The 23,455-nt window shown below is 39.4% G+C and overlaps 4 protein-coding genes across 10 annotated transcripts; 3 read left to right on the forward strand and 1 right to left on the reverse strand.

Moving 5' to 3' along the window:
- Window positions 1-177: 177 nt before the first annotated feature.
- On the forward strand, window positions 178-2,534 carry LOC126604013 (enhancer of rudimentary homolog). The gene is made up of 4 exons (XM_050271063.1): window positions 178-485; window positions 1,016-1,109; window positions 1,890-2,010; window positions 2,247-2,534. Exons 1-4 carry the CDS (start codon window positions 483-485, stop codon window positions 2,335-2,337), a joined length of 309 nt encoding a protein of 102 aa, XP_050127020.1. The 5' UTR covers window positions 178-482; the 3' UTR covers window positions 2,338-2,534.
- Window positions 2,535-3,215: 681 nt separating this feature from the next.
- On the forward strand, window positions 3,216-10,313 carry LOC126604000 (protein RRC1-like). Of its 7 annotated transcripts, none has more exons than XM_050271042.1 (18): window positions 3,216-3,426; window positions 3,602-3,689; window positions 3,801-3,936; window positions 4,066-4,159; window positions 5,201-5,258; window positions 5,338-5,490; window positions 5,870-6,004; window positions 6,116-6,281; window positions 6,533-6,645; window positions 6,830-6,910; window positions 6,999-7,220; window positions 7,403-7,461; window positions 7,588-7,672; window positions 7,759-7,896; window positions 8,055-8,279; window positions 8,377-9,179; window positions 9,267-9,433; window positions 9,593-10,313. In XM_050271042.1, the coding sequence occupies exons 2-18, from the start codon at window positions 3,615-3,617 to the stop codon at window positions 9,904-9,906; spliced, it is 3,024 nt and encodes a 1,007-aa protein (XP_050126999.1). In that variant the 5' UTR covers window positions 3,216-3,426; window positions 3,602-3,614; the 3' UTR covers window positions 9,907-10,313. The 7 variants fall into 7 exon arrangements, with proteins under 7 accessions (XP_050126999.1, XP_050126998.1, XP_050127001.1 ...); XM_050271041.1 differs by having other exon boundaries at window positions 3,605-3,689; XM_050271044.1 differs by having other exon boundaries at window positions 3,605-3,689; window positions 5,885-6,004.
- A 113-nt stretch (window positions 10,314-10,426) lies between these two features.
- On the reverse strand, window positions 10,427-15,166 carry LOC126604001 (uncharacterized). The gene is made up of 9 exons (XM_050271049.1): window positions 15,005-15,166; window positions 14,008-14,364; window positions 13,774-13,924; window positions 13,035-13,375; window positions 12,786-12,933; window positions 11,930-12,270; window positions 11,710-11,860; window positions 11,182-11,522; window positions 10,427-11,092 (listed from the first exon to the last, which is right to left on the reverse strand). Exons 2-9 carry the CDS (start codon window positions 14,341-14,343, stop codon window positions 10,568-10,570), a joined length of 2,334 nt encoding a protein of 777 aa, XP_050127006.1. The 5' UTR covers window positions 14,344-14,364; window positions 15,005-15,166; the 3' UTR covers window positions 10,427-10,567.
- Window positions 15,167-16,602: 1,436 nt separating this feature from the next.
- LOC126604003 (L-type lectin-domain containing receptor kinase IX.1-like) lies at window positions 16,603-18,690 on the forward strand. The gene is made up of 2 exons (XM_050271052.1): window positions 16,603-16,612; window positions 16,758-18,690. The coding sequence occupies exon 2, from the start codon at window positions 16,781-16,783 to the stop codon at window positions 18,545-18,547; it is 1,767 nt and encodes a 588-aa protein (XP_050127009.1). The 5' UTR covers window positions 16,603-16,612; window positions 16,758-16,780; the 3' UTR covers window positions 18,548-18,690.
- The last annotated feature ends 4,765 nt before the right edge of the window (window positions 18,691-23,455 follow it).

Genomic DNA, 23,455 nt, shown 5'->3' on the forward strand with positions numbered 1-23,455 from the left:
CCACCACTCAAAGAAAGGATTGATGTGATAAAAATACTCTATCATTTTGGCCCTTGTGAAAAACCGTTATTAAATTGAAGAAACCATCACTCAGACGAAGGATTGACGTAACAAAAATATTCTTAATTTAACGGAGAATTTCAACAACTCTGGATAAACATTCCAAAGTCTTTTTCTTCTTTTCCAAAAGCATTCCAGTCTTTCGGTTTTTCCTTTATTCCCTACTTTCCACCGCCACACACAACAACCAAAGAAAAAAGTATACAAATCCAACGGTCTGGGTTCTCCATCAAAAGACCACCGCAACCGAGATCGTAATTGTCTACTTTACCCTCAACTCTGCATGTCCCTAACCTAGTGGCCCTGCTCGAAGTCTTCGTCTTCAACTCTCTCTCACTCCCTCTCTTCCTCCGGCCGTCTCGTCTTCTCTGCGCAACCCTAATTTTGCTGCAAACTTTTGGGTCGTCACTGTCAGCTCTCACATGGTAATCTACTTTCTTTTTCTCCCATAAATTTATTTGCTTTTCTCTGTAGTTATTTATTTTCTCCTTTTTCCCTCTGCAATTCGTACTATTTATTTATTGATGCAAAATTAGGGTTTTGTTCTGTAAAGTTGGATCTTGGAATTATTGGAAGCTGAGAATCTAGATTTTTTTTTTTCTGTTTAAGCTTACTTGGAAGGGATTTTTCTGCTGGGCTTGACATTACTTGGAAGGGATTTTTCTGTTTTAATTTATATTTGTTGGGTTTTCTTTCCTTTTCTCTGTTGTATGGGGAACCAAACAGACGGCTGGGGTTCTGGTTTGTGGGTTTTTTTCAAAAGGTTACGTGAATGTGAGTTTTGCTGTTGAACTTTGCTGTCAAGATTTACAGTACAATACAGCTATTGTGTCTATAATGCTCTGTTTCCATGATAATTTCGATGTTTTTAGATTGAAGTACTTTTCGTGCTTTCATAATATGAACCTGTCGTGTTGGAATGCTGACTAAATTGCACTTTTTTTTCGTCATGTAGGCGAACAAGCACACGATCATTCTAATGCAAACTTCTCACAACAAAGCAAGTAGAACCTTTATGGACTACGATTCCATAAGTCAAGCAATGGATGGTATGTTTTATTTATGGTTGTTGTGATTACGTTTTATTTGTTTATAAAAATTGTTGTTGTTACACTATCATTGTTATCGTTCATCATTCTTTCGGCTCCAAAGTGTATTTAGTCTTTGGTACTGTGAACTGCTTCTTATGTTGTAAAAGGAATTCTTGTGTATAAGAAAAAAAGTGTCCGTGAACTGCTTATTCTTGAAGGAAACTGAAAGGCATAGCTGATTCCAGAGGGAGAAAAAAGTTTACTTTCACCTATTAGGTGAGTAAGAAAGTTTTTCTTAGAAAATGATGGACGTGATAAGTAATTGATATTGATTATTTGGCTCTCTTGCTCGCCAATATGAGAGTTGTTGACCTGCATGGAATACTTGAATGAAATATTAGTATGCCTAATTAGATTCAAATGCCAACTTTATCCAGAATCCTGGTTGATCCATTAATTCGGAGCTTGTAAAACTCTCATAGGGGTACCGATACAACCACTTCATATGACTTGTGAGAACGCTACTATATGACTTGTGTACTTGTGTCTGGTGAAACATGATAGTTTGGGTGACATATTAAGCTTCCACTTCATATGAGAGAAAACATGTTTCTTCCCTCTGCCCCTCTTCTTCTTTTCTCTGTACATATATGTTCCTTGAGAGTTTTTTAACCCTCTTGGTTCACAGTTGGATACATCAGGGTGAAAAAAGGCTGGAGGGCTCCCAAGAAATAATGTTGTTATAACCGCCATTGTTTTTTATTGCATTGACTAGAAGTTATGCTGTTGTGTGTATAGGTATATGTGGACTGTATGAGAGGAAGCTGAGGGAGTTAAATCCAGCAATTAGAGATATCTCTTATGACATCGGAGATCTCTACAATTTCATTGATGGCCTTGCCGACATGAGTGCTTTAGTGTATCTCTCTCTCTCTCTCTCTCTCAACAAAACTCACACACAAATAGGCACCAAACTATGTATAGCTTGTCATTGAACTTTCTTTTTTTGTAGAATTATGTCAACGATCTTCAAATTTTGAGTTAGAATGGTTCCCGATCATCTGCTGTTCTTTTAACTTTCCCATTTCAAATTTTTGTTTGTGATGTCTGTTGGGTTGGGAAACTGATACCTTTCTGTCTGGTTTTGGTCTGCAGATATGATCATTCGATTCAGGCATATCTCCCCTATGACCGACAGTGGATTAAACAACGGACACTTCGACATCTGCAAAAACTGGCGCATTGACAAAAGTGATGCTGCAGATTATGTCTGTGGCAAACTTCAGACTTGAATCAAATATTAAGGGAATTAGCTATGAAGTGTATAATTTCAGACCATCCGGGCTTTCATCCGGTCTGTTTTTATTCGGGTGTTGTAACTTTTCTACCTGTGCACATATCTTCAAAATTATATGGTAGCTTTGCCCAAGTTTCAAATGAAAACCAACGTTTGTCGTCGGCTTCGATTCCGGAGCAATTCTTCTTTGTTTCATGAACCTTTGACTGTGATGGCATCAGAATCTTGTACCATTTAAACTTCAAAGCAGAGGAGATACCCAAAAGTACGTCTGAAAGGGTGAAGGTTGTGTTGTGGTTTTAATGAAAACTAGTGTGGTTAGAGATTCAATCAAAACCACTAAAGTACATATTGGTTTTTATCAATTATACTTTTTATCAATAAAAAATTCAAACTCGAGACCCCTTCTAACACTTGAAGAGAATTTTTGTTTTTCTTTCCCAAAAGCAAATAAACCATATGAGAAATTATTCTCGCAATTGGTATCGATACAACCAAATATGAAGGCGTTTCCAGACCTTGTTTGTTTTAGCGGCGTTTCATCTGATTGTTCTGGTGACGTTTCATTCCATAATGAGAAAGATGTTTAAAATTCAAAAAGAGTTTTGATTTAGTGCAATAAGACCTTGATTAACAAAAATTTTAATTTTAGATTTAATATAATTTTGTAATTGTGCCATCAAATAATATTTTGTAAATTAAAATCTATTTCAATTTTTAAATTTGAAAGTATATTACATAATTCTAATAACAATAGAGTAATGTATTTTAGACCCAAATTAATTGTACATCTCCAAAAGGCAAATAATACTAAATAGTCAGTCCACTTGGTTTTTACAGTAAAAAAATCAGTAGTACCCAAATTTACGATTAGGGCTTTTGCGGAGCCTCTTTCTGAATTTCTGATCGCCCACTGCGTTTCACAGTCGTCGTCCTCCGCGGTTCTCGGCTTTGCAGAAGAGAGGGCGGATTCGCAATCGGACCAGTCGGGTTTGGGGCTTGCGGGAATTAAGGTTTCAACCTTCACACACTCTTTCGGTAAGCAGATTTGATTTCTGACGGTTGAGCTAAATAAATTAGGAATTTTGAACTTGGTAATCTCTCATGGTTTGGAATTTCGTTTTTTATGCAAATTTGGGTTCGCAGTTTTTATACTTTGTGAATTGACGTTGAAGTATTGAGTTTTGATGCGTTTTGTCGAACTGATTTGCAGAAGCTGATGCAAAATGAGTTCGTTCTCGATTACCCGGAAGAAGACTCCGTTCCAGAAGCACAGGGAGGAGGAAGAGGCAAAGAAAAAGGTGCAGCTGCCGCCATTGATTATTAACCTCATTGAGCTTGTTGGCTCGGCTTTTGTGGAAAAGAGGTTTACTGACAAATTATTGGTTTGTTCTTTTCGATTTTCGTTTCAGAGAGCGGAGGATGAAACAGCTCGGTTATATGCGGAGTTTGTGGAGTCATTTCAAGGGGATAACGCACCTGGGTCGAAGGCCTTTGTTAGAGGAGGAACAATCAATCCCAATGAGAAGGTGAAGCCGGATTCCAAAGGTTAGTATAGCTGGAGAACTATGTACTGCTTTCTGTTCAAGTTCTGATAGTTTCAGTTCTTAGTGCTTTGTTTTCATATTATGCCATTTCACAATATGGATAAGTAAAATAGCTTTCCATTATTATCAGAACACATTAATAAAAGTATGGACCTTTTTATTCATTCGCGGATCGCAGGTGAAAAGTCCAAAGATGGGGTATCTGTTCCAAAGAAGGGGAGTAGGTAAAGAAATGCTTTTGATTAGCCATGCTGCAATGCTCTTCGATAAGGCGTCATAACTAGGAGAATTTTTATGGTGATTATTTGATATCCTTGGATGGATTTTGTGTTGTGAAGTTGTAAGTGTTCTAAATAGAAAAGTGGAAAATGACGATTATTCAACAATCGATTTCAAATAAATCGACCCTAATGTTTACTCATTTTCTCTTTTAACTCCATTTCTTTTGGTAAAATGTATTGTGAGCTTGCTATTCATTCCTAGTTTATTGAATGCGTTGGAAATTTTGGGTTTCTTGAATGTTTTAAGTAAGTGTATACTTCTACATGTGCATTTTCTTATGCATATTGTACTGAACTAGGGGGTAGTGTCATATAATCGAGGTTCTGTATGCTAGGTTGATATGAAACATTGTCAGTTCTGTAACGTGTTCTGTGTGTAAATGTTTTATGAACCTTTTTGTGACGTAGTCAGTAGTCATATAGCTTATTCTGACTCATGAGTTACAGTGTAATATTGTCCAAATCAATAGCAATACCAAAAGTTAGGTTTCAAAACCGTTTATACTTCCTTCTAAGTGAGAAAATCTAGTGGTCACCTGGAGTTACTACATTATCTTGTAGAAACAACTAAGTTTTGGACCGGTTTGGATGAGCTTTTGAATACTTTTCTTTTCTGTAGAAGCAGTGGGAAACAGTAGCCTGTTGATGTTGTCAATGGCTTATATTTATAATTTCTGAACTAAAGCTGATGTAGATTCATCGGGTTTTTTGTTTTTGTTTATGTTTTAGGCTTGCTTTCTAAAGAAACGTCTCAAAACTCATTTGGCAACATGTTTCTGCACTGTATTTTACTTGTCATGTTTACATAAAAGTTTGAGAATGGAGGAATCAAACAGGCCCTCTAAAGTAGCGGTTGAAAGGGCTTGGTTAGGAGTAAGCTATGGTTGAGTAGTTGATATGCTTCTTTCTATGTATTTTAATAATCACTTTCCAGGAAAAGAGCTTCGATAACAAGCACGTTTGCCATTATGTTACCTTCTACAGGTATGTTCCGTCTTTCTTACCACCACCTTTGGCATCCAAAGGGAAAGAACCTGAGAAGGTCAGTAGGTAATAGGTTTTATTTATAGTATCAGAGTGAATTGTGTATTGACTCTAAATATTGCTCATACACATTGTAGAGGGAGGAGGAGAGGCCGAGGGAGAAAGAAAAGGGAAAGTCTCGAAACATCGATCATTTTATGGAAGAGTTGAAGCGTGAGCAGGAGATGAGGGAGAGGCGAAATCAAGAGCGTGAAAATTCCCATGATGGGCGGCAGATGGAGAATTCTACAGTACGTATTTCCCTAATTAATTCTGGTTTTGAATTTTCTAGGAATGGTGATTTGGATGATAAATCTTCACTTTAGCATGGGTTGTTTTGAGTTGGGTAATTGACTTTCCAGTTCTCAATGCATTTTTTTGTTGTTCTAGCATTTGAGCCTTGTTATAAGAATAGGTTTTTTATTTAATGAATACATGCAAATACATTTTGGCATTGTTGAAGTACATGTTTTTTTGTTTTTTTTTGTTTAGTGTTATTATTTAGTGGTTCCTATTAAAATTTCTGTTTTGTGTTTCATTATGTCTTTACTTTATCACTGTGTCATACAGATCTTTTATCTTGCACATCATATGTTTTCTAGTTCCTTTTGAAAAACATATGTTCATTAGGCCATACCTTTTCAGCCATCCAGTCGCTTTGATGAACTTCCTGATGAATTTGATCCAAGTGGAAAGCTTCTTGGATCATTTGATGATGGTGATCCACAAACTACTAATCTATACGTTGGAAATCTGTCGCCAAAGGTTTGGTCTTCTTCTTCTCCATTTTTTTGGAGGGTTTGTTTTGACTTTGTACTCTTTTGCATATGATACAAAGAACTTGACAATCTGAGTATATGTTTCTTGTATGGCTAGGTTGATGAAAATTTTCTTTTGCGAACTTTTGGAAGATTTGGGCCTATTGCTAGTGTGAAAATAATGTGGCCTAGGACAGAAGAGGAGCGAAGGCGCCAAAGAAATTGTGGCTTTGTAGCTTTCATGAACAGAGCTGATGGGCAGGCGGCAAAGGATGAAATGCAAGGTTACTTCCAGTTACCATACAATTGAGGCTTCCTCTTGGTAGATGTTTTAAATATGTATATGTGCTCTCTCTGCGAAGATAAAGTTATCCTATTTGGATCTCATGTTGCTTGGTTTATACTGATCACACTAAATTAACTTTGAAGAACAAATTGCTAGTTGATGTTATTTTCTCATCCTATAAACTTTTGTGTACTGGGGAATGAAGGATAGTAAAGTAATTACCAATTAACAAAAAGCTTTGTTGTGCAGGAGTGGTGGTTTATGAGTATGAGTTGAAGATTGGGTGGGGCAAGTCTGTTGCTCTACCATCACAAGCTCTACCTGCTCCCCCTCCAGGACATATGGCCATCAGGAGTAAGGAGGTTTGTTTCATTTTCATCTTAAATGCTTTGAAATTAATTTGCAGCTGTAAATTGTTTGCCTGTTTGTTTCTCCTAAAGTTTGAAGCATCCTGGCTAATTGTTTGGGCAGCAAGGATTTGACATTCTCAGCATCACTTAACGCTTCAGATGGATTATTGGAGCTAACATTCTTTATTGTTGACAGGGTGCCACTGTAATCTTGTCTGGTCCATCAGGTCCGTCAGGCCCACCTGTCACTTCTGTTCCTAGTCAGAATTCTGAACTGGTAAGCTACCTAGTTCTTTTATAGTCACTACTTTTATTTATCCAATATTGCAATCTTGCCAATCTTTGGATGTCTTTTTGATGAATAGGTTCTTACTCCAAATGTTCCTGATATAACGGTTGTTCCACCCGAGGATGATCACCTCCGCCACGTGATTGATACAATGGCTTTGTATGTTCTGGATGGTGGATGTGCCTTTGAACAAGCTATTATGGAGAGAGGTAGAGGGAATCCTCTTTTCAACTTCTTGTTTGAGCTTGGCTCAAAAGAGCATACTTACTATGTTTGGAGGCTCTATTCGTTTGCTCAGGTAAATCCATTGTCTTATGTGTACGCACACACGCATCATATTCCTAGGAAGTTCAGTAAAAAGACTTAAGCTTGTCTTTTATTGGTTGCTGAGTGATCTTAGCTATTGCTTCTTGAAGCTTCTTAGTATAAAATATCTGTAGCCTAAGGGACTGAAGATTTATATTAATGTCATGAATGCAGGGTGATACTCTACAAAGGTGGCGAACAGAACCTTTCATTATGATTACTGGTAGTGGAAGGTAAACCAAACCTACTTTTTCCTCTTTCTATGATTGAGTTATTTTAAGACCATAGGTGTGAGAAGTAAGTTGGTGCATTGGACCATAATACTGATCCGTCTGTATATTTACTGTATATTTTTCTAGATGGATTCCACCACCTCTGCCAACAGTAAAAAGCCCAGAACATGAAAAAGAGGCGGGTACAACATATGCTGCAGGAAGAAGCAGGGTAACTGTCTTGTCACATGCACTAGCAGGATGAATTTATTTCATTTGTTTTCTCATGGTGTAACTTTCTTTTCATTAATATTGCAGCGTGTAGAGCCAGAAAGAACACTTACTGATTCACAGAGGGATGAATTTGAAGATATGTTACGTGCATTAACGTTAGAGAGGAGTCAGATAAAGGATGCTATGGGGTTTGCATTGGACAATGCTGATGCAGCTGGGGAGGTAAATGCGAATAATAGAGTCACTTGTCAGTTTCTTATGTAACTTTACAGATATTACCAGAGATCTATTAACCAGTGGGGAGTATCAAAAGAAAAGAAAAGGAAGAAAGAAAGACCAGTTCTGCGTGTACACATTTCTCAGACTGTTTTGTGTTGCAGATAGTTGAAGTTCTTACAGAGTCTTTGACTCTTAAGGAGACCCCTATCCCAACCAAAGTAGCAAGACTTATGCTTGTCTCTGATGTGCTTCACAATAGCAGTGCTCCTGTAAAGAATGCATCTGCATACCGCACCAAATTTGAAGCTTCATTACCAGACATAATGGAGAGCTTTAATGATTTGTATCGTAGTATAACAGGAAGGATTACTGCTGAGGCCCTTAAGGTATGATAATGGTAGTTTCATTCTGCTGTAGTGACAGCCCATCATATATTTTTTTTCTTTTTCTGACATTTGTTGAACTTTACTTGAAAATCTTCAGGAAAGAGTTCTGAAAGTATTGCAAGTATGGTCGGACTGGTTTCTTTTTTCAGATGCTTACGTGAATGGATTGCGGGCTACTTTTCTTCGGTCTGGGAACTCTGGTGTGGTCCCCTTTCACTCCATATCTGGCGATGAACCTGAAATAGACAAAAAAACCACTTCCGAAGATACAGGTGATGCTAGTAAAACCAATCAAGATGCTGCTCTGGCAATGGGCAAAGGAGCAGCTATGAGGGAGTTATTGAGTCTTCCCCTAGCTGAGTTGGAAAGACGCTGCAGACATAATGGATTGTCTCTTGTTGGTGGTCGCAAAACAATGGTTGCACGATTGCTTAGTCTTGAAGAAGCAGAAAAACAAAGGGGCTACGAACTAGATGATGACTTGAAATATGCTCAGAAGCATTCAAGTTCAGCCAGAAATTCAAGTAGCCGCAGAGAAACAAATATTGAACCAGACCCAGTAGAAATGTCTGGATGGAATCGTTATGCAGAGGATGAGAGACAGTCTCAAGCGAAGGGGTCTCTACCCTTGGCCCAGACCTTTCCGATTCCGCAGCCTGAACTAAAAGCTTTTACCAAGAAAGAGAAGAGTGATCCTATTCTACCCGCTTCTAAATGGGCGCGAGAGGATGATGATAGCGATGACGAACAAAAGCAGAGTGCTCGGGGTCTTGGTTTAAGCTACTCATCTTCTGGAAGTGAAAATGCTGGTGATGGTCCCAGTAAAGCTGATGAGATGGAGGTTGCAAACGATGCAAGCATTCCAGCACAACCTGACAGTGGAATTAGTGAGGAGCAGAGGTGTGTGCAGTTTCATTTGTTTGGAGTCAACGCTTTAAGGAACCTAACAAAATTGTACTTATATTTTGCTTGACTGTTTTACTGCAGGCAAAAGTTGAGACGTTTGGAAGTTGCTTTGATAGAATATCGTGAATCTCTTGAGGAGCGAGGAATAAAAAATCCCGAAGAAATTGAAAGGAAGGTTGCATTGCATCGGAAACGGCTGGAGTCAGAATATGGGTTATTAGATTCCAGCGAAGATGCTTCTGGGAGTAGTAAGTTCTCCTGTAGTTATTAACTTAATACGTACAACATTGGGCTGAGATTTGTGACATTTATTTGAAGTACTGTTTCTCGTCTTTTTTTTTTTTTTTTCCTAAATTTTAATAATGCTTGAGTTGTATCTTATAATTCCCCCCCTATGTATTCTTCAGAGAGAACATCCTCAGAGAGGGACAGACGGGATGCCGATACTCGTGATGCTTCAAGAAAGCGGCACCACAGTGGAAGCCAAGGTGATAGTCCAGTACAAAGATCATCAAACAGAGATCAGGAAAGGGAACATGATTTAGACAGAGACCGGGAAAGGCAGCGGGACAGAGACAGAGATAGACCTCGTGATTTCGAAGGTGATAGGGGGAGAGGCCGGGATCGGGATCGTGAGAAAAGTGGAAGTAGAGACAGGGATGACCATGAGAGAGAGAGAAGCAGAGAAAGAGACAGGGACCGGAGGAGAAGAATGAAATGAGTCTATCTATCCTGAACAACTCTTCCTTGAAAAGAGTTGGGAATCTAATCGATAGTTTCCAAAATTGAGACCCGTGGGTCGTTTTTTTTTTGGAACCGTGATGCAGTGTTTCTAGATGATGTTGGGGGCCAAGACGGAAGTTAAGCTGGAGACTGCTTTGGAAGAAGAATTATTTGGCGAGGTGTTGTGTGTTTTCTAGTGATAGTTACATCGTGTAACAGGAAATTTAGTTCTTGTTAACCTATATTTCTTGGCAATTATATAACAATTTCGCTTCGAAGGCATCACATCTTCATTGCTTTTTGTAATGCCATACTTTGGTACTGGTTTGGTAATCCACCAGGAGAGAGTGGTTAGTATCTCGAAATGAAGCCATCAGAATCTTCCCTTTGTTTTTTGAAGTTCTATTTGACCGTGTTCGATCGCAGTTTTCTATTACCCAACTTGAAATGTATATGATTATTTAGTGTCGAGTTCAAAGCTTCGTTTTGGCTTCCAAACTGATACTGTTGCTCAATGCTTTTGGTCATTCTGTTATTGGACTTGGATTCGTTATTGGCGCTCAAAGCTTTGAGGGAAAATAATTAAGTTAATTTACAGTGCAAACGACCGGAACCCTAACCGGAATGTGAAACGAGGTTACACCGAAAAACCCTCAAGCTTATGACTGCGGACGGAGCTTCCTCAGTAACCACTTCTTGCGCAGCGCCCCATCCAAGGCCAGGAATGTCTTTGCCTTTCTCTCATCTTCTAATAGATCACAAGCATCCAACATAAGCTCATCATCCATACCTGGTAAAGCTTGAAGTGCATCGATTGCTTTTTCTATTGATGTGCAGTTATTTTTCTCCTTATTGTCTGCGAGTTTTGTAACCCCACCTACCATCTCAGTTGGAGCCTTTTGCGTATCCTTGCCTGTTTTCTGTGCTTTCTTGGAGCGTCCTGGGTTTGGTGGCGTCAAAGTTGATCGCTTTCTCTGTTGATCAGATATTTCAACGTCCTCGGCTAACAATTGCAGATCTCCAGATGCTCCATTCATCTCTATTTCAAACACAATAGGGCCAGCTTCCATTCCTACACCCTGCCCACTGAATTTTCCGTCTAATTCTCTATTTACACAAATCTTGCTCAAATCGCTATAACCACCTAAGAATGCATTTCTATAGGAGATAGCATCTGGGTGTTCCTACAAACACATCATACATCACACCTTGGTCGGTTCATTCTACTCATAAACAAGTTGTCAAGATAAAAACAACAGAACGCGTTACGTACCTTAATGTAAGCTTCCCAAATGTCATCTTCAGCGGTTATCATTTGCTGAGTTTCATCCCACATAAATCCAGTATGAGTGAGAATACTGCTGATGCAGTCATGCTGCTTCACCAAGCATGCATATCGATCTTCTAGAGCGTGTTTATCACACTGAATTCCAAATTTCATATTAAATGATTCAAGCATTTGAGCCCATGCTTGCTCATTGAATGTGTGATTAATCTTATTCCCACTATGCAGCTGATCTATCATAAGATCAATAAAATAACGGTCCATTGTTGGTGTCCAATCTATTGGCAAAGGAAGAACGGGAATGTAGGGCATGTCATTCTTCTCCGCACCTACATGAGGATGCAAAGATCATTTAAATTGTCTTTTAAGTTTGAAACACAGTGCAATAAGTACACTTCTAGAAATGGCATTCAAATACAAAACTTATTCTTCTTGGTTTTTTTTTTTTTTTTTCTCGAAATTGCCTTGCACACTACTTAAAAATCAGACCATTATGAGAAAGTAATGATAGCATACCAGTCATCAAATCTGCTAATTCACCAGATGGATCTGAATTGAATGCCAAACGACTGTATCTTCCATCATATGTTTCTTCTTCAAAAATAACACGCAATTTGTTGTAGCCTGGTATAGTTTTAACTCTATATGATCGAGCATCAGGATGGCTCTGCATGCATTATATGTAAGTAGCAGGAAACCAACAAACTTTTGTGTTAATCAAGAAGGAGAAGCTTACCTTAATATAACCATCCCAAACACTATCCTCAGCTGTTACCATTTCTCGTGATTCATCCCACGAAAATCCACCGTGCTTAAGAAGAATCTTGATGTCATTGTACTGCTTTCGCCAATGTTTGAAACGATTCTTCAAAACATCTTTATCATGGTGAGATTTGAATCGCGCATTGAAAGATACAACCATGTCATTCCAAGCCTGAGTTATGAAAGTTTGTCCTAGTTTATTTCCTCTGTGCACCTGGTCTTGTAACAACTCAAGGAGGTAACGATCCATTATTGGTGTCCAATATGTCCTTGAACGCTCACTGACATTTGGAGTCTGGCTCCCCTTTCCTTCCCCTACAGAAATAAAGATCTACTTGAAGCAATCCCTTCATTCTTGACAAGAGTTAGGGACCAGAAAGAAAATGAAAAGAAAAAGAAGCAGACATTTCATGCGACAGAAAAGTTTTCAAATCAGTCATTTAACAATATAAAAAGCTACAAAAAAAAAAAATGGGATGTGCTTCACACACCCTTTTTAGCTTCTCACACACCCCTTTTATTTCTAACCATGGATTGAATAAATCAAACAGAATCAAAGGCCATGATTAAATAGGGGTGTGTAAGAGGCTAAAAAGGGTGTGTGTTTATCATTTCCCTTAAAAAAAGAAAGAATGAATGAAGAAATTTTTCATGATCGATAAACTCTAAAAACTCCTCTCTATTGGTGATAAGGAAACTCAGCAACTTTCATATATCGTTGGTTAACATATCATAATCTATAAAGAAACAAATAACAGTATGTGATTCCCATTTCTCTTTCTGGCGATTTCTTTATCTTTATGACCATCGTGTTGTAAGTTGTAACTCACCAGCTTTGACGTGTGAAGTATCATCAAGGTTTTTCTGTAGATGCAAATGATTGTCGGTGCCAAGATCACATTCAGTTGTAAATAACAGGGACATGCTAAATAAGTTTGGCAAGGCTTTTGTTTTATATGTCCGTGCATGAGGGCGTACCTATTATAACTACATCAATCAGTCATTGATAACAAAAAGAATTAGAAAAGAAAAACCTACCAAGAATATATAACTCAATGATGAAACTGTCATCAGTGTACCTTTGTATATGCATCCCAAACCTCATCATCAGCTACAATCATATGTCGTGTTTCATCCCAGGAAAAGTCCTTTTGTCTTAGCAAAATTGTTGCATCACTATAATACTTCAACAGTTTCTTGTATCGATGCCTTAAAACCCGTAAGCTATGTTGAGGTCCAAATTCTTCATTAAATTTGGCAAGCATTACTGTCCAGGCTTGTTTGTTGAATGCATTATCAGGCTTATTGCCAATTGATACTTGTTCCAGCATAATGTCAATGAAATACTGGTCCATTTCTAGTGACCATTCTGTCCTTGGACGCTCGCTACTTGAAGGAGCAAGGCTGCCCATTCCGTCACCTACATATTGAGGAATGTTTAAGTTAATGTGTCACATCAGCAAAAGGTCAACTTATATAGTAACATAAGTAATTTTTGAAAGCCAACTATCATCACGTTAAGCCAGTCATGTTACAAAATTCCAATGATCAGGCCATCGATACTTGTTTTGCTTATCTTATGACTAACAATAAGCAGATCACCTACTTGTAACAATGTCTACCATTTTGAAGATTGACCCAGAACTTGCTCTCAAGATACAAAAAATGAGTTCTATATGATTCCCGATCGGCTCATCAAGCACAACAACAGCACACTACCAAACACTAACCACCTGACACTAGTCTCTTAAACTGAAACATCAATCGTACATTGTACATTCCTTGGTCTTAGGTTTATGACAAGGAAAGGATACAAACCTGTGGTTACTCCTTGACCTTCATCATCCAAATCTACGTCATGGCTTGATCGACTGTATCTTCCATCAGCAGTTGTATAGCCATAAATGAGGCATAATTCATTGAAATTCAACACTGGTTTAGTTCTGTAAGGCCGTGCATCCGGGTGAACCTACATGCATTATATGTTATTTCACAGTTACAGAACAAAACAGATAGTTTTACAAATAACCAAGAGTAGGGAAAGAACTGCACCTTGATGTAAGCATCCCATATGTAATCATCAGCTACCACCATCTGACGACTTTCGTCCCAAGAAAACCCATTCTGACCAAGAATATTTTTCACATCATTGAACTGCTTCCACAAAGTCGTATACCGGCTTTTCAAGACATCTTTGTCATAATGAGAGCCAAATTGTGCATTAAACACGCTGAGCATTTCGGTCCAGGCCTGCTTGTTGAAAGTATGGCCGACACGAGCTCCTCTATGCAATTGCTCCAACATAAGATCAATAAAGTATCGTTCCATCGTTGGAGTCCAATACGTCCTTGACCGATCACTATTCGCTGCCGCAGTTTGGCAAACCATTTCCTCCTCCTCCAATCAACACTGACATACATAGCACAACACAGGGTTGATACCATTTCTTTTAATGAAAATGTTAAATTTATTAAAACCAAACAGGCAGCATTGGAACATTCAGTAGAATTTCAGCCAGATAAGCAACGAGAAATTCTCATGTGTACCCGAAACACTTACTACCACTCCACGCGTCATAATATGAATGGGCGACAAGGTTGATTCGCTATATATTAATGAAAAACAAATACTCGTGTTATAACTTTGTTGGAATCATACTACCATGTAGAGGCATTTCGGCCACACCGCTAAAAATCTCATGAAATCTACAATCAATTTGCCACATTTTCGGAAAATCCATTAAACCCAACAAAGAAAAAATGAGCAAAAGCTTGAAAGCTGAAATCTTTAGCTCTGCAAGCCTTAAAAGCTTCATTTTTCTTTCCATTATATGACAATGCAGCACAGTAATTGAAGGTGAAATTCCCAATTCGAATTGGGATTTTTACTCCGACAATGTCCGTATCCAAAACTACCAATACTGATATAGGGCAGCTAAAATTTCGAGAACCCAGAGAAAAAAGTGTTCGATATTGATACAGAGACGAAGGCTAGAAGCATATATATTCAAAGGCTTGAGCAGATGGTGAAAAAGTTTGGTGCTTTTTACCTGTGAAGTTTCTACTGAGCGCGAGAGAGTCTGATTTCCGAGGGGGTTGCTTGGCGCCCTGGGAAGATCTGTGATTGCCAAAAGAGTTAACCCTAATCCGGAATAAGGGAAGGAGTTTCCGAGGTGTTTGGTCGCGGAGGCAGCCCTTTCAATTTTTTTGTTTGTTTATATATTTACTTTTCTTTTTTCGGGTGCGGTGAAGTATGCATCCATCATCTATGCGGATTTCTTGTTAAGCCTACATAGTATTTGGAAATTGGTTTTTTTTTTTTTTTTTTAATACTTTGATGTTTTTACATTAAGAGAATAAGGAATTCGGCTAAACCACACAATGAACAATCTAATTTAATCTGTCATTTTTATTTAAAATGTGCAAAATTATTATTTTACCCTCTTTTTTGTCAATAATGTGTATTAAAAGTGAGGGCAAAATAGGAAAAAAGGAAAAAAAAGTTGACAAGAAATGTTCTCTTAATAATAGTATAGATAGGTGAATTTTCTCATGTACGTGTTTTTATTTTTCCAATTTTTAATTTTGATATTTTTAGTTAGAAATGTGGAGTTGAGTTTTATGAGATTAGAGACATTGAAAACTGTGGTATGAGGCTATCAGCATGGTGTTACCAAAACTTACTACAATTGTCGTCGATATTTAATTTTGATCAACAATAGAGATATTGATTTTCATTAATTTTAGCCAATTTGGATTGCTATCTTTCCAATTTTAGTTTACTGATGATCCATAGTTGTCATTGTCGTGGTCCATAACCACCGCCCTAGAAGCATTCAAACAATTAACATATGGGAACAAATCATGGCCAACCAAAAACGGGTTCATCTGACAAATCCAAAGAAGATAGTTGGACTCCGTGAGTTTGAGAAAGTGAGTCACATTCGGCCTCGAGAGGGAGGAGCCAGCAGAAGTAGAGGAGGAAGAGGTGTCTGTAGCCATGGAGGAGGGGAAAAACAGACAAGGAAAAATTAGGGTCAGGGAGAGCCGAGAACAAAAAAGAGGAAAGACCTAAATGATTGATACCATATTAGAAGTGATGTACTGGACGTGATGGAAGTGAGTGATGTACTTAACATGATGAAAGTGATGTACCGCCACTTTCATCACGTCTAATACATCACTTCCAATATACCATGTCGAAAGTTTAAACTTCATGATTTATTGATATGTGAAGAGTACAATATACATATGCATAATATTCCTTCACTAACAATATAATTGTAGATATCGATCTGAAACACGTTAATGCTTGACCAGGTCAAAGCCGGCCGTCCCAGGTTCTATAGAGCTAGTGCTGCCAATTCACAAGCCGTTAAATCCACAGGCCGGCTAACCCTTTCTGATGTACGCCATTGGTTCCTTTCCCTCTGTACTAATCCGCATGTCGTTTCTATGCAAATATATATTAAGGGGAAAAAAAAAACAAAGAGAATCTTCACTAGTCCTCATATACTTCTCGACTCATGAACATTCATAGTTACAACCTTTGACTTCAGATTTCACAATAACTTCTGTGTAAGGTTGACTTTCTTTGCAGAATTGTACGTGCATTTCTGCATGAAAAGATCACCATGTTACTTATAAGCTGCAGGCAGGTAACATTTTGTAACATTTGCTTTGTCTGTCTCTTCATTTTCATCAATTTTCTGCCAATTTTCTCTCGTCGAACTAATTTCAAACCTCCTCTTTCGTTCGTTATACCTCAATTCAACTTCAATACTGAAAACATACTCTATGAAGGTGATGCCACACCTTCATCAGGAATGGTAGAACTCAACACAATCTCTCAATTGTTCCGCGTAGGGCGGTGTACTTATTCACAACCTTTGCACTTATGGGAGTCTGCTAGCGGGTCGGTAGCAGACTTCACTACTCATTTCACTTTCATGATTGACACTCACAACAACAGCAGGTGGAGTGACGGATTTGCCTTTTTCCTTGCTCCTGTTGGCTTTCAAATTCCACCTAATTCTGCTGGTGGCAATCTAGGATTGTTCAACAGCAGCACAAATTTGTTGGCATCGAAAAACCAAATTGTAACGGTTGAGTTTGATTCCTTCCCGAACGAGTGGGATCCGACCGGGCCTCATGTCGGGATCAATGTGAATAAGATCTCCTCAATTGTGAGTACCAGTTGGGATTTTAGCAGCAACGGAAGGAAGGTGGCTAATGCATGGATAACTTACAATGCTACCACAAACAACCTCAGCGTGTTTTGGACATACAAGGAGAACCCTAATCCTGCTTTTATCGACAGTACTTTTTCTCTTTCACACTCTATTGACTTACGAGAGGTTCTCCCTGAATGGGTTACAATTGGTTTTTCAGCTGCTACAGGACGAGCCCCCGAGCAACATGTCATAAGTTCATGGGAATTCAATTCGCATCTGGATTCTGATAAGATCAGTAAGAAAACCAAGGATACGAGGATGAAGAAATTGTTAATAGCAGCAACTGCTGGTATTACTTTGTTAGTTTTGATGCTTGGTGTGGGTTTGTGTAGGTTGGTTGTAACAAAGCGAATGCGCAGGATTGACGGGCTTGAGAGTTGCTCCAAGGATGTGATCACCTCCATAAATAAGGATCTCGAGAAACGTGCTTTCCCTAGGCGATTTGCTTATAAGGAATTGGTTGCAGCCACAAATGGCTTTGCCAGCGATGGAAGGCTAGGCCAAGGGGGGTCAGGACATGTTTACAAAGGAATGTTGCAAGATCTAGGCTGCGCTATTGCTGTCAAGAGAATCTTCGCAAAATCTGATTACTATGAGAAGATATTCATCAACGAAGTCAAGATTATAAGCCGGTTAATACACAGGAACCTGGTGCAGTTCATTGGATGGTGTCACGAAGAAGGCGAATGCTTACTTGTTTATGCATACATGCCTAACGGCAGCCTCGACACGCATCTGTTTGGATCTAAAACAACCCTGCAGTGGGATTCTCGGTATAAGATAGCTTTAGGCTTGGCCTCGGCGCTTCATTATCTACACGAAGATGCAGAGCAATGCGTTCTTCATAGGGATATCAAATCGGCCAATGTATTGTTGAACAAAGACTTCGGAACTAAGCTTGGGGATTTTGGGATTGCTAAGCTTGTTGATCCATGTTCCCAGACTCAGACAACAGGAGCTGTAGGGACTTTTGGCTACATTGCCCCGGAATATGCAAATGGAGGGAAGGCCAGTAGGGAATCTGACATGTTTAGTTTCGGAGTTGTGGCGTTGGAAATTGCTTGTGGAAGGATGACTTACCAGGACGGGGAACTTCACGTGCCACTTGTTAGTTGGGTTTGGCAACTGTACCTTGCAGGAAATGTTCTCTTTGCAGCCGATGAGAGATTGGATAAAAAATTTGATACAAATGAAATGGAATGCTTGTTGGTCATCGGATTATGGTGCACTCATCCCAACAGCAAGAGTAGGCCAAAAGCCGGACATGTGATGAAGGTTCTTCAGCTCGAAGAGCCATTGCCTGAACTTCCACATGACATGCACGAATATGATCATCATCTGCCTCATGATCATGTATGATTACAGCACGATTGAAAATAGTTTTTCTTTTTCTTTTACATTTTTCAATGTATAACCACAAAATGTTGTATTTTCAAGCTACTTAGTTCATGGTTGTATGATTTCAAATCCAATAATGTCAGAATTATTACCATCTTCGTTTTCGGATGCTAGTATTTTTTGGTATCCTTTATGCATTTGCTCTAACATTGGATCCGTGAGAAAGCACGTCAATACATCCGCAACCCTGCAGCACAATGCAGCAGATCCTTGGTCATGGTCGGCTTTTGGATACATATCATTGTTCTTTCCCAGCTCAATTTTACGCTGTATGTAATGCAGCAACTTTCTTCTAGATTCTTCGTTGGCTCAGATATATTTTCACCTAGCAGGCCTTGCCTTCATAAATCAGAACACTTAATTTCTATACAGATTAATGCAGACAGACTTTCCTTTTAGTTGTTTGCATTGCACAGTTAAACAGTGAATCGTTGGTACATTAGTTCTTCATTTTCATCATATTTCTTCCAAATTTCGCACGTTCACTTTCACTCGGTGCAAGTGAATGCAACATGGATACAGAAAACATAATCTACGAAGGTGACACGATACCTTCTTCCGGAATGCTGGGTTGAACTCAGCCCAAGTACTCAATTTTTTTTGCGTGGGACGGTGACTTATTGCAACCTGTGCACCTACATGTCAGAACTACATCGGGGTTTTCCTATTTCAGAGGTTTCCAGTGGTAAGGTGCCAATTTTAGTTGTTTGTTCAGCTGTATGCTGCTGAACACTATTTTCAGAAGCAATTTTACTTTTCTTTCTTTTCTGGCCTTGTGTTCGATTAATTGATAATCTTGAAGAAGGATATGAGAACCTCTGAATTTAGGGAAAAAACTAGTGACTTCTGAATTTCCACTAATAACCGAATAGTTGAGTGCGATCCAAGGAAGAATCTGATGCAATATGTATTGACAGTACATCATTGACCCTAGGAGTGTGTAGCGTATGAAACATTCTTTGCTCCGATACAATTTCATGACTCGTTCGTTGTCTGATATTTTTTTATTCCCAGAGTTCATTTCGACTGTTCCGTTCGTTCTAATACAGAAACTTCAAAAGCAGAGAACATCGCCAGTATTATATCACTCACTTCAATACTGTTTTAGGTTTCAGAAACATATTTGGTGCTGTGATTCTGATTATCAATCGTGAAAGTGAAATGTGTTGTGAAATCTGCCAGTGTCCTTGTCCTAGAGTTCCAAAGTTGAAAAGGTTCTCTAATATGTACACCGTCCTACACGAAATAACTCATCAATTTTTTTGAGATCGGCCAGCACTCCGAATCCCTTCTCGGCATCACCTTCATAGACTAAGTTTTTGTCGCATCCCCATATGGTGAATGAAAGTGCATGTGTGAAATTTGGATGAGCAATCAGAGAGAGAAAAACGATGAACATGAAGAGATAAGGGTAGGAAATATTCAAGTGGCACTGATGAACACAAAACGTTACCTTTCTGCTTAGAGACATCCTAACTTTGTGCATCCGAACGAAGAAGAAAGTCTGCAGAATTATTTTTTCTTTTCCAATTTTTTCGATTTGTGAAGGCAAGGCTTTTTAACTCCGCCGTGTAAGTTTATCTTACATTGCCGGTCCCAAGCCCGGATAAAGGAGGAGGGGGAGGGCGTCAGGTAGTCGACAGCCGGCACTCCATGATCACGTCGAATCCTTATGAATATGAATCCAGAACGAAATCGCGCTAAAGCTAGGGCGTCACCCGTAAGTGGCGCGCTGTGTGGCCTGAGCACAGTGATAAGTGAGCAAGGGTCGCTGTATCTCCATCGGCACCCGGATACAGTGTTAAATGAGCAAGGGGGCTATAGAAACTTCTTTTCGAACAACTCCACTCAAAGTTGTTTGGGAGCATATGCTCCTATCAACTTTACACGGGACACACAAAAGAAGTACTTTGATCCTATTAGACGGGGAAGGGTGAAGAAGCTAGGACAGAAGGGTAGAGTTCAAGAGAGCAAAATGCGTTTAGGAACGTGGAATATAGGAACCTTGACGGGAAAATCTATGGAAGTAGTAGAAGTTATGGTGAGGAGAAGGATAAATATTATGTGCCTACAAGAAACTAAGTGGGTTGGTCGTAAGGCAAAGGATCTAGAAAACTCAGGGTTTAAACTATGGTATTCGGGCACAAATAGAACGAGAAACGGTGTTGGCATCATCGTGGACAAGACCTTGACACAAGATGTTGTAGATGTCAAGAGGGTAGGAGACAGAATCATGGCAATCAAGATTGTAATAGGACAAGAACTTATCAATGTGATTAGTGCGTACGCACCTCAAGTAGGGTTGGATACGAGTTCGAAGGAGAAATTTTGGGAAGACCTTGGAGACTTGGTGCAAGGAATTGCTCAGACGGAGAAGTTATTTATAGGAGGAGATTTAAATGGACACGTGGGCAGGGAGACAGGCAACTATGGAGGTTTTCATGGTGGCCATGGTTTTGGGGAGAGAAACGAGGATGGGGAAGCTATCTTGGATTTTGCAATGGCATATGATCTCTTCTTAGCCAACACCTTCTTTAAGAAGAGAGAAGAACATGTGATCACCTACAAGAGTGGGTCGTCAAAAACACAAATAGATTTTCTTCTAATGAGGAAAGAGGATCGTATAACTTGTAAGGATTGCAAAGTTATACCAGGAGAGAGCGTGACTAATCAACATCGCTTGTTGGTGATGGATGTACATATCAAACGAGTGAGAAAAAAGAACAAGACTTGGAAGTGCCCAAGGACTAGATGGTGGAATCTAAAAGAAGAAAAACAAGTCATTTTCAAAGAGAAAGTAATCACCCAGTGTGTGTGGGATAGAGAGGGGGAAGCTAACCAAATATGGGATTCCATGGCTAGTTGTATCCGAAAAGTAGCAAAAGAGGTATTAGGAGAGTCTAAGGGCTTTGCCCCACACCAAAAGGAATCTTGGTGGTGGAATGAGGAGGTACAAGCAAAGGTGAAGGCTAAGAAGGAATGTTGTAAAGCCTTATACAAGGATATGACCGATGAAAATGGTGAAAGGTATAGAAAGGCGAAGCAAGAGGCGAAGAAAGCTGTGAGAGAAGCTAAGTTAGCGGCTTATGACGATATGTATAAGCGACTAGATACCAAAGAAGGAGAGTTGGATATCTATAAACTAGCTAGAGCAAGGGAAAAGAAGACAAAGGACCTAAACCAAGTGAGGTGCATCAAGGATGAGGATGGAAAGGTTCTTGCTACAGAGAACGCGGTTAAAGACAGATGGAAAGGTTATTTTCATAATCTTTTCAATGAAGGACATGAAATGAGTGCTTCTTTAGGGGAGTTGAGTAACTCAGAAGAGTGTAGAAACTACTCTTTTTATCGTAGAATCCGGAAGGAAGAAGTGGGTGTAGCTTTGAAGAAGATGAAGCTTAGAAAAGCAGTAGGCCCAGACGATATACCAATCGAAGTGTGGAAAGTTTTGGGAGAGACAGGTATAACATGGCTCACTGACATTTTCAATAGGATTTTGAAAACGAAGAAGATGCCGAATGAGTGGCGAATGAGCACTTTGGTGCCTATCTACAAGAATAAGGGCGATGTACAAAATTGCATGAACTATAGGGGAATTAAGCTAATGAGTCATACAATGAAGCTCTGGGAGAGAGTCATTGAGCATAGATTGAGGCAAGAGACACGGGTTTCGGACAACCAATTCGGGTTCATGCCAGGGCGCTCAACCATGGAGGCAATCTATCTCTTACAAAGATTGATGGAAAGATATAGAGATGGGAAAAAGGATTTACACATGGTCTTTATAGATTTGGAAAAAGCGTATGATAGGGTCCCAAGAGACATTCTTTGGAGGATTTTAGAGAAGAAAGGAGTACGAGTAGCATATATCCAAGCTATACAGGATATGTATGAAGGAGCAAAGACTGCCGTAAGAACTCATGAAGGACAAACCGAAAGCTTTCCCATAACTGTAGGATTACATCAAGGCTCATCCTTAAGTCCTTACCTTTTTGCGTTGGTAATGGATGAGTTAACAGGACATATTCAAGGTGATATTCCTTGGTGTATGCTTTTCGCAGACGATATAGTGTTGATAGATGAAACTCAGGAAGGGGTAAATGCAAAGCTTAACCTTTGGAGAGAAGTGTTGGAATCTAAAGGTCTTCGCCTAAGCCGATCAAAGACAGAATATATGGAGTGCAAGTTCAGTGCAAATGGAGGCCAAAACGAGTTAGGGGTGAGGATCGGAGATCAAGAAATACCAAAGAGCGACCGTTTTCGTTACCTAGGATCTATCTTGCAAAAGAACGGAGAATTAGATGGAGATCTCAACCATAGAATACAAGCTGGATGGATGAAGTGGAAGAGTGCATCCGGCGTGTTGTGTGACCGCCGTATGCCACTGAAGCTCAAGGGAAAATTTTATAGGACGGCAATAAGGCCGGCGATGCTGTATGGCACAGAATGTTGGGCGGTGAAGCATCAACACGTACACAAAATGGGTGTAGCGGAGATGAGGATGCTTCGTTGGATGTGTGGGCACACGAGAAAGGATAAGATTAGGAATGAGGATATCCGGGGTAAAGTAGGAGTAGCCGAAATTGAAGGAAAGATGAGAGAAAATCGGTTACGGTGGTTTGGACATGTGCAAAGAAGGCCTACTGACGCTCCGATTAGAAGATGCGACTATGGGACAGAGGTTCAGGGCCGAAGGGGCAGAGGAAGACCTAGGAAAACTTTGGAAGAGACCCTAAGAAAAGACTTAGAGTACTTGGATCTAACGGAGGACATGACACAGGACAGAACACAATGGTGTTCTAAGATTCATATAGCCGATCCCACTCAGTGACTTGGATTTTCCAAGTCTCCAACCGAGAAGTTTTCCTC

This window comes from Malus sylvestris, chromosome 15, assembly GCF_916048215.2.
Source record: "Malus sylvestris chromosome 15, drMalSylv7.2, whole genome shotgun sequence".
In the NCBI taxonomy this organism is placed as follows: domain Eukaryota; kingdom Viridiplantae; phylum Streptophyta; class Magnoliopsida; order Rosales; family Rosaceae; genus Malus; species Malus sylvestris.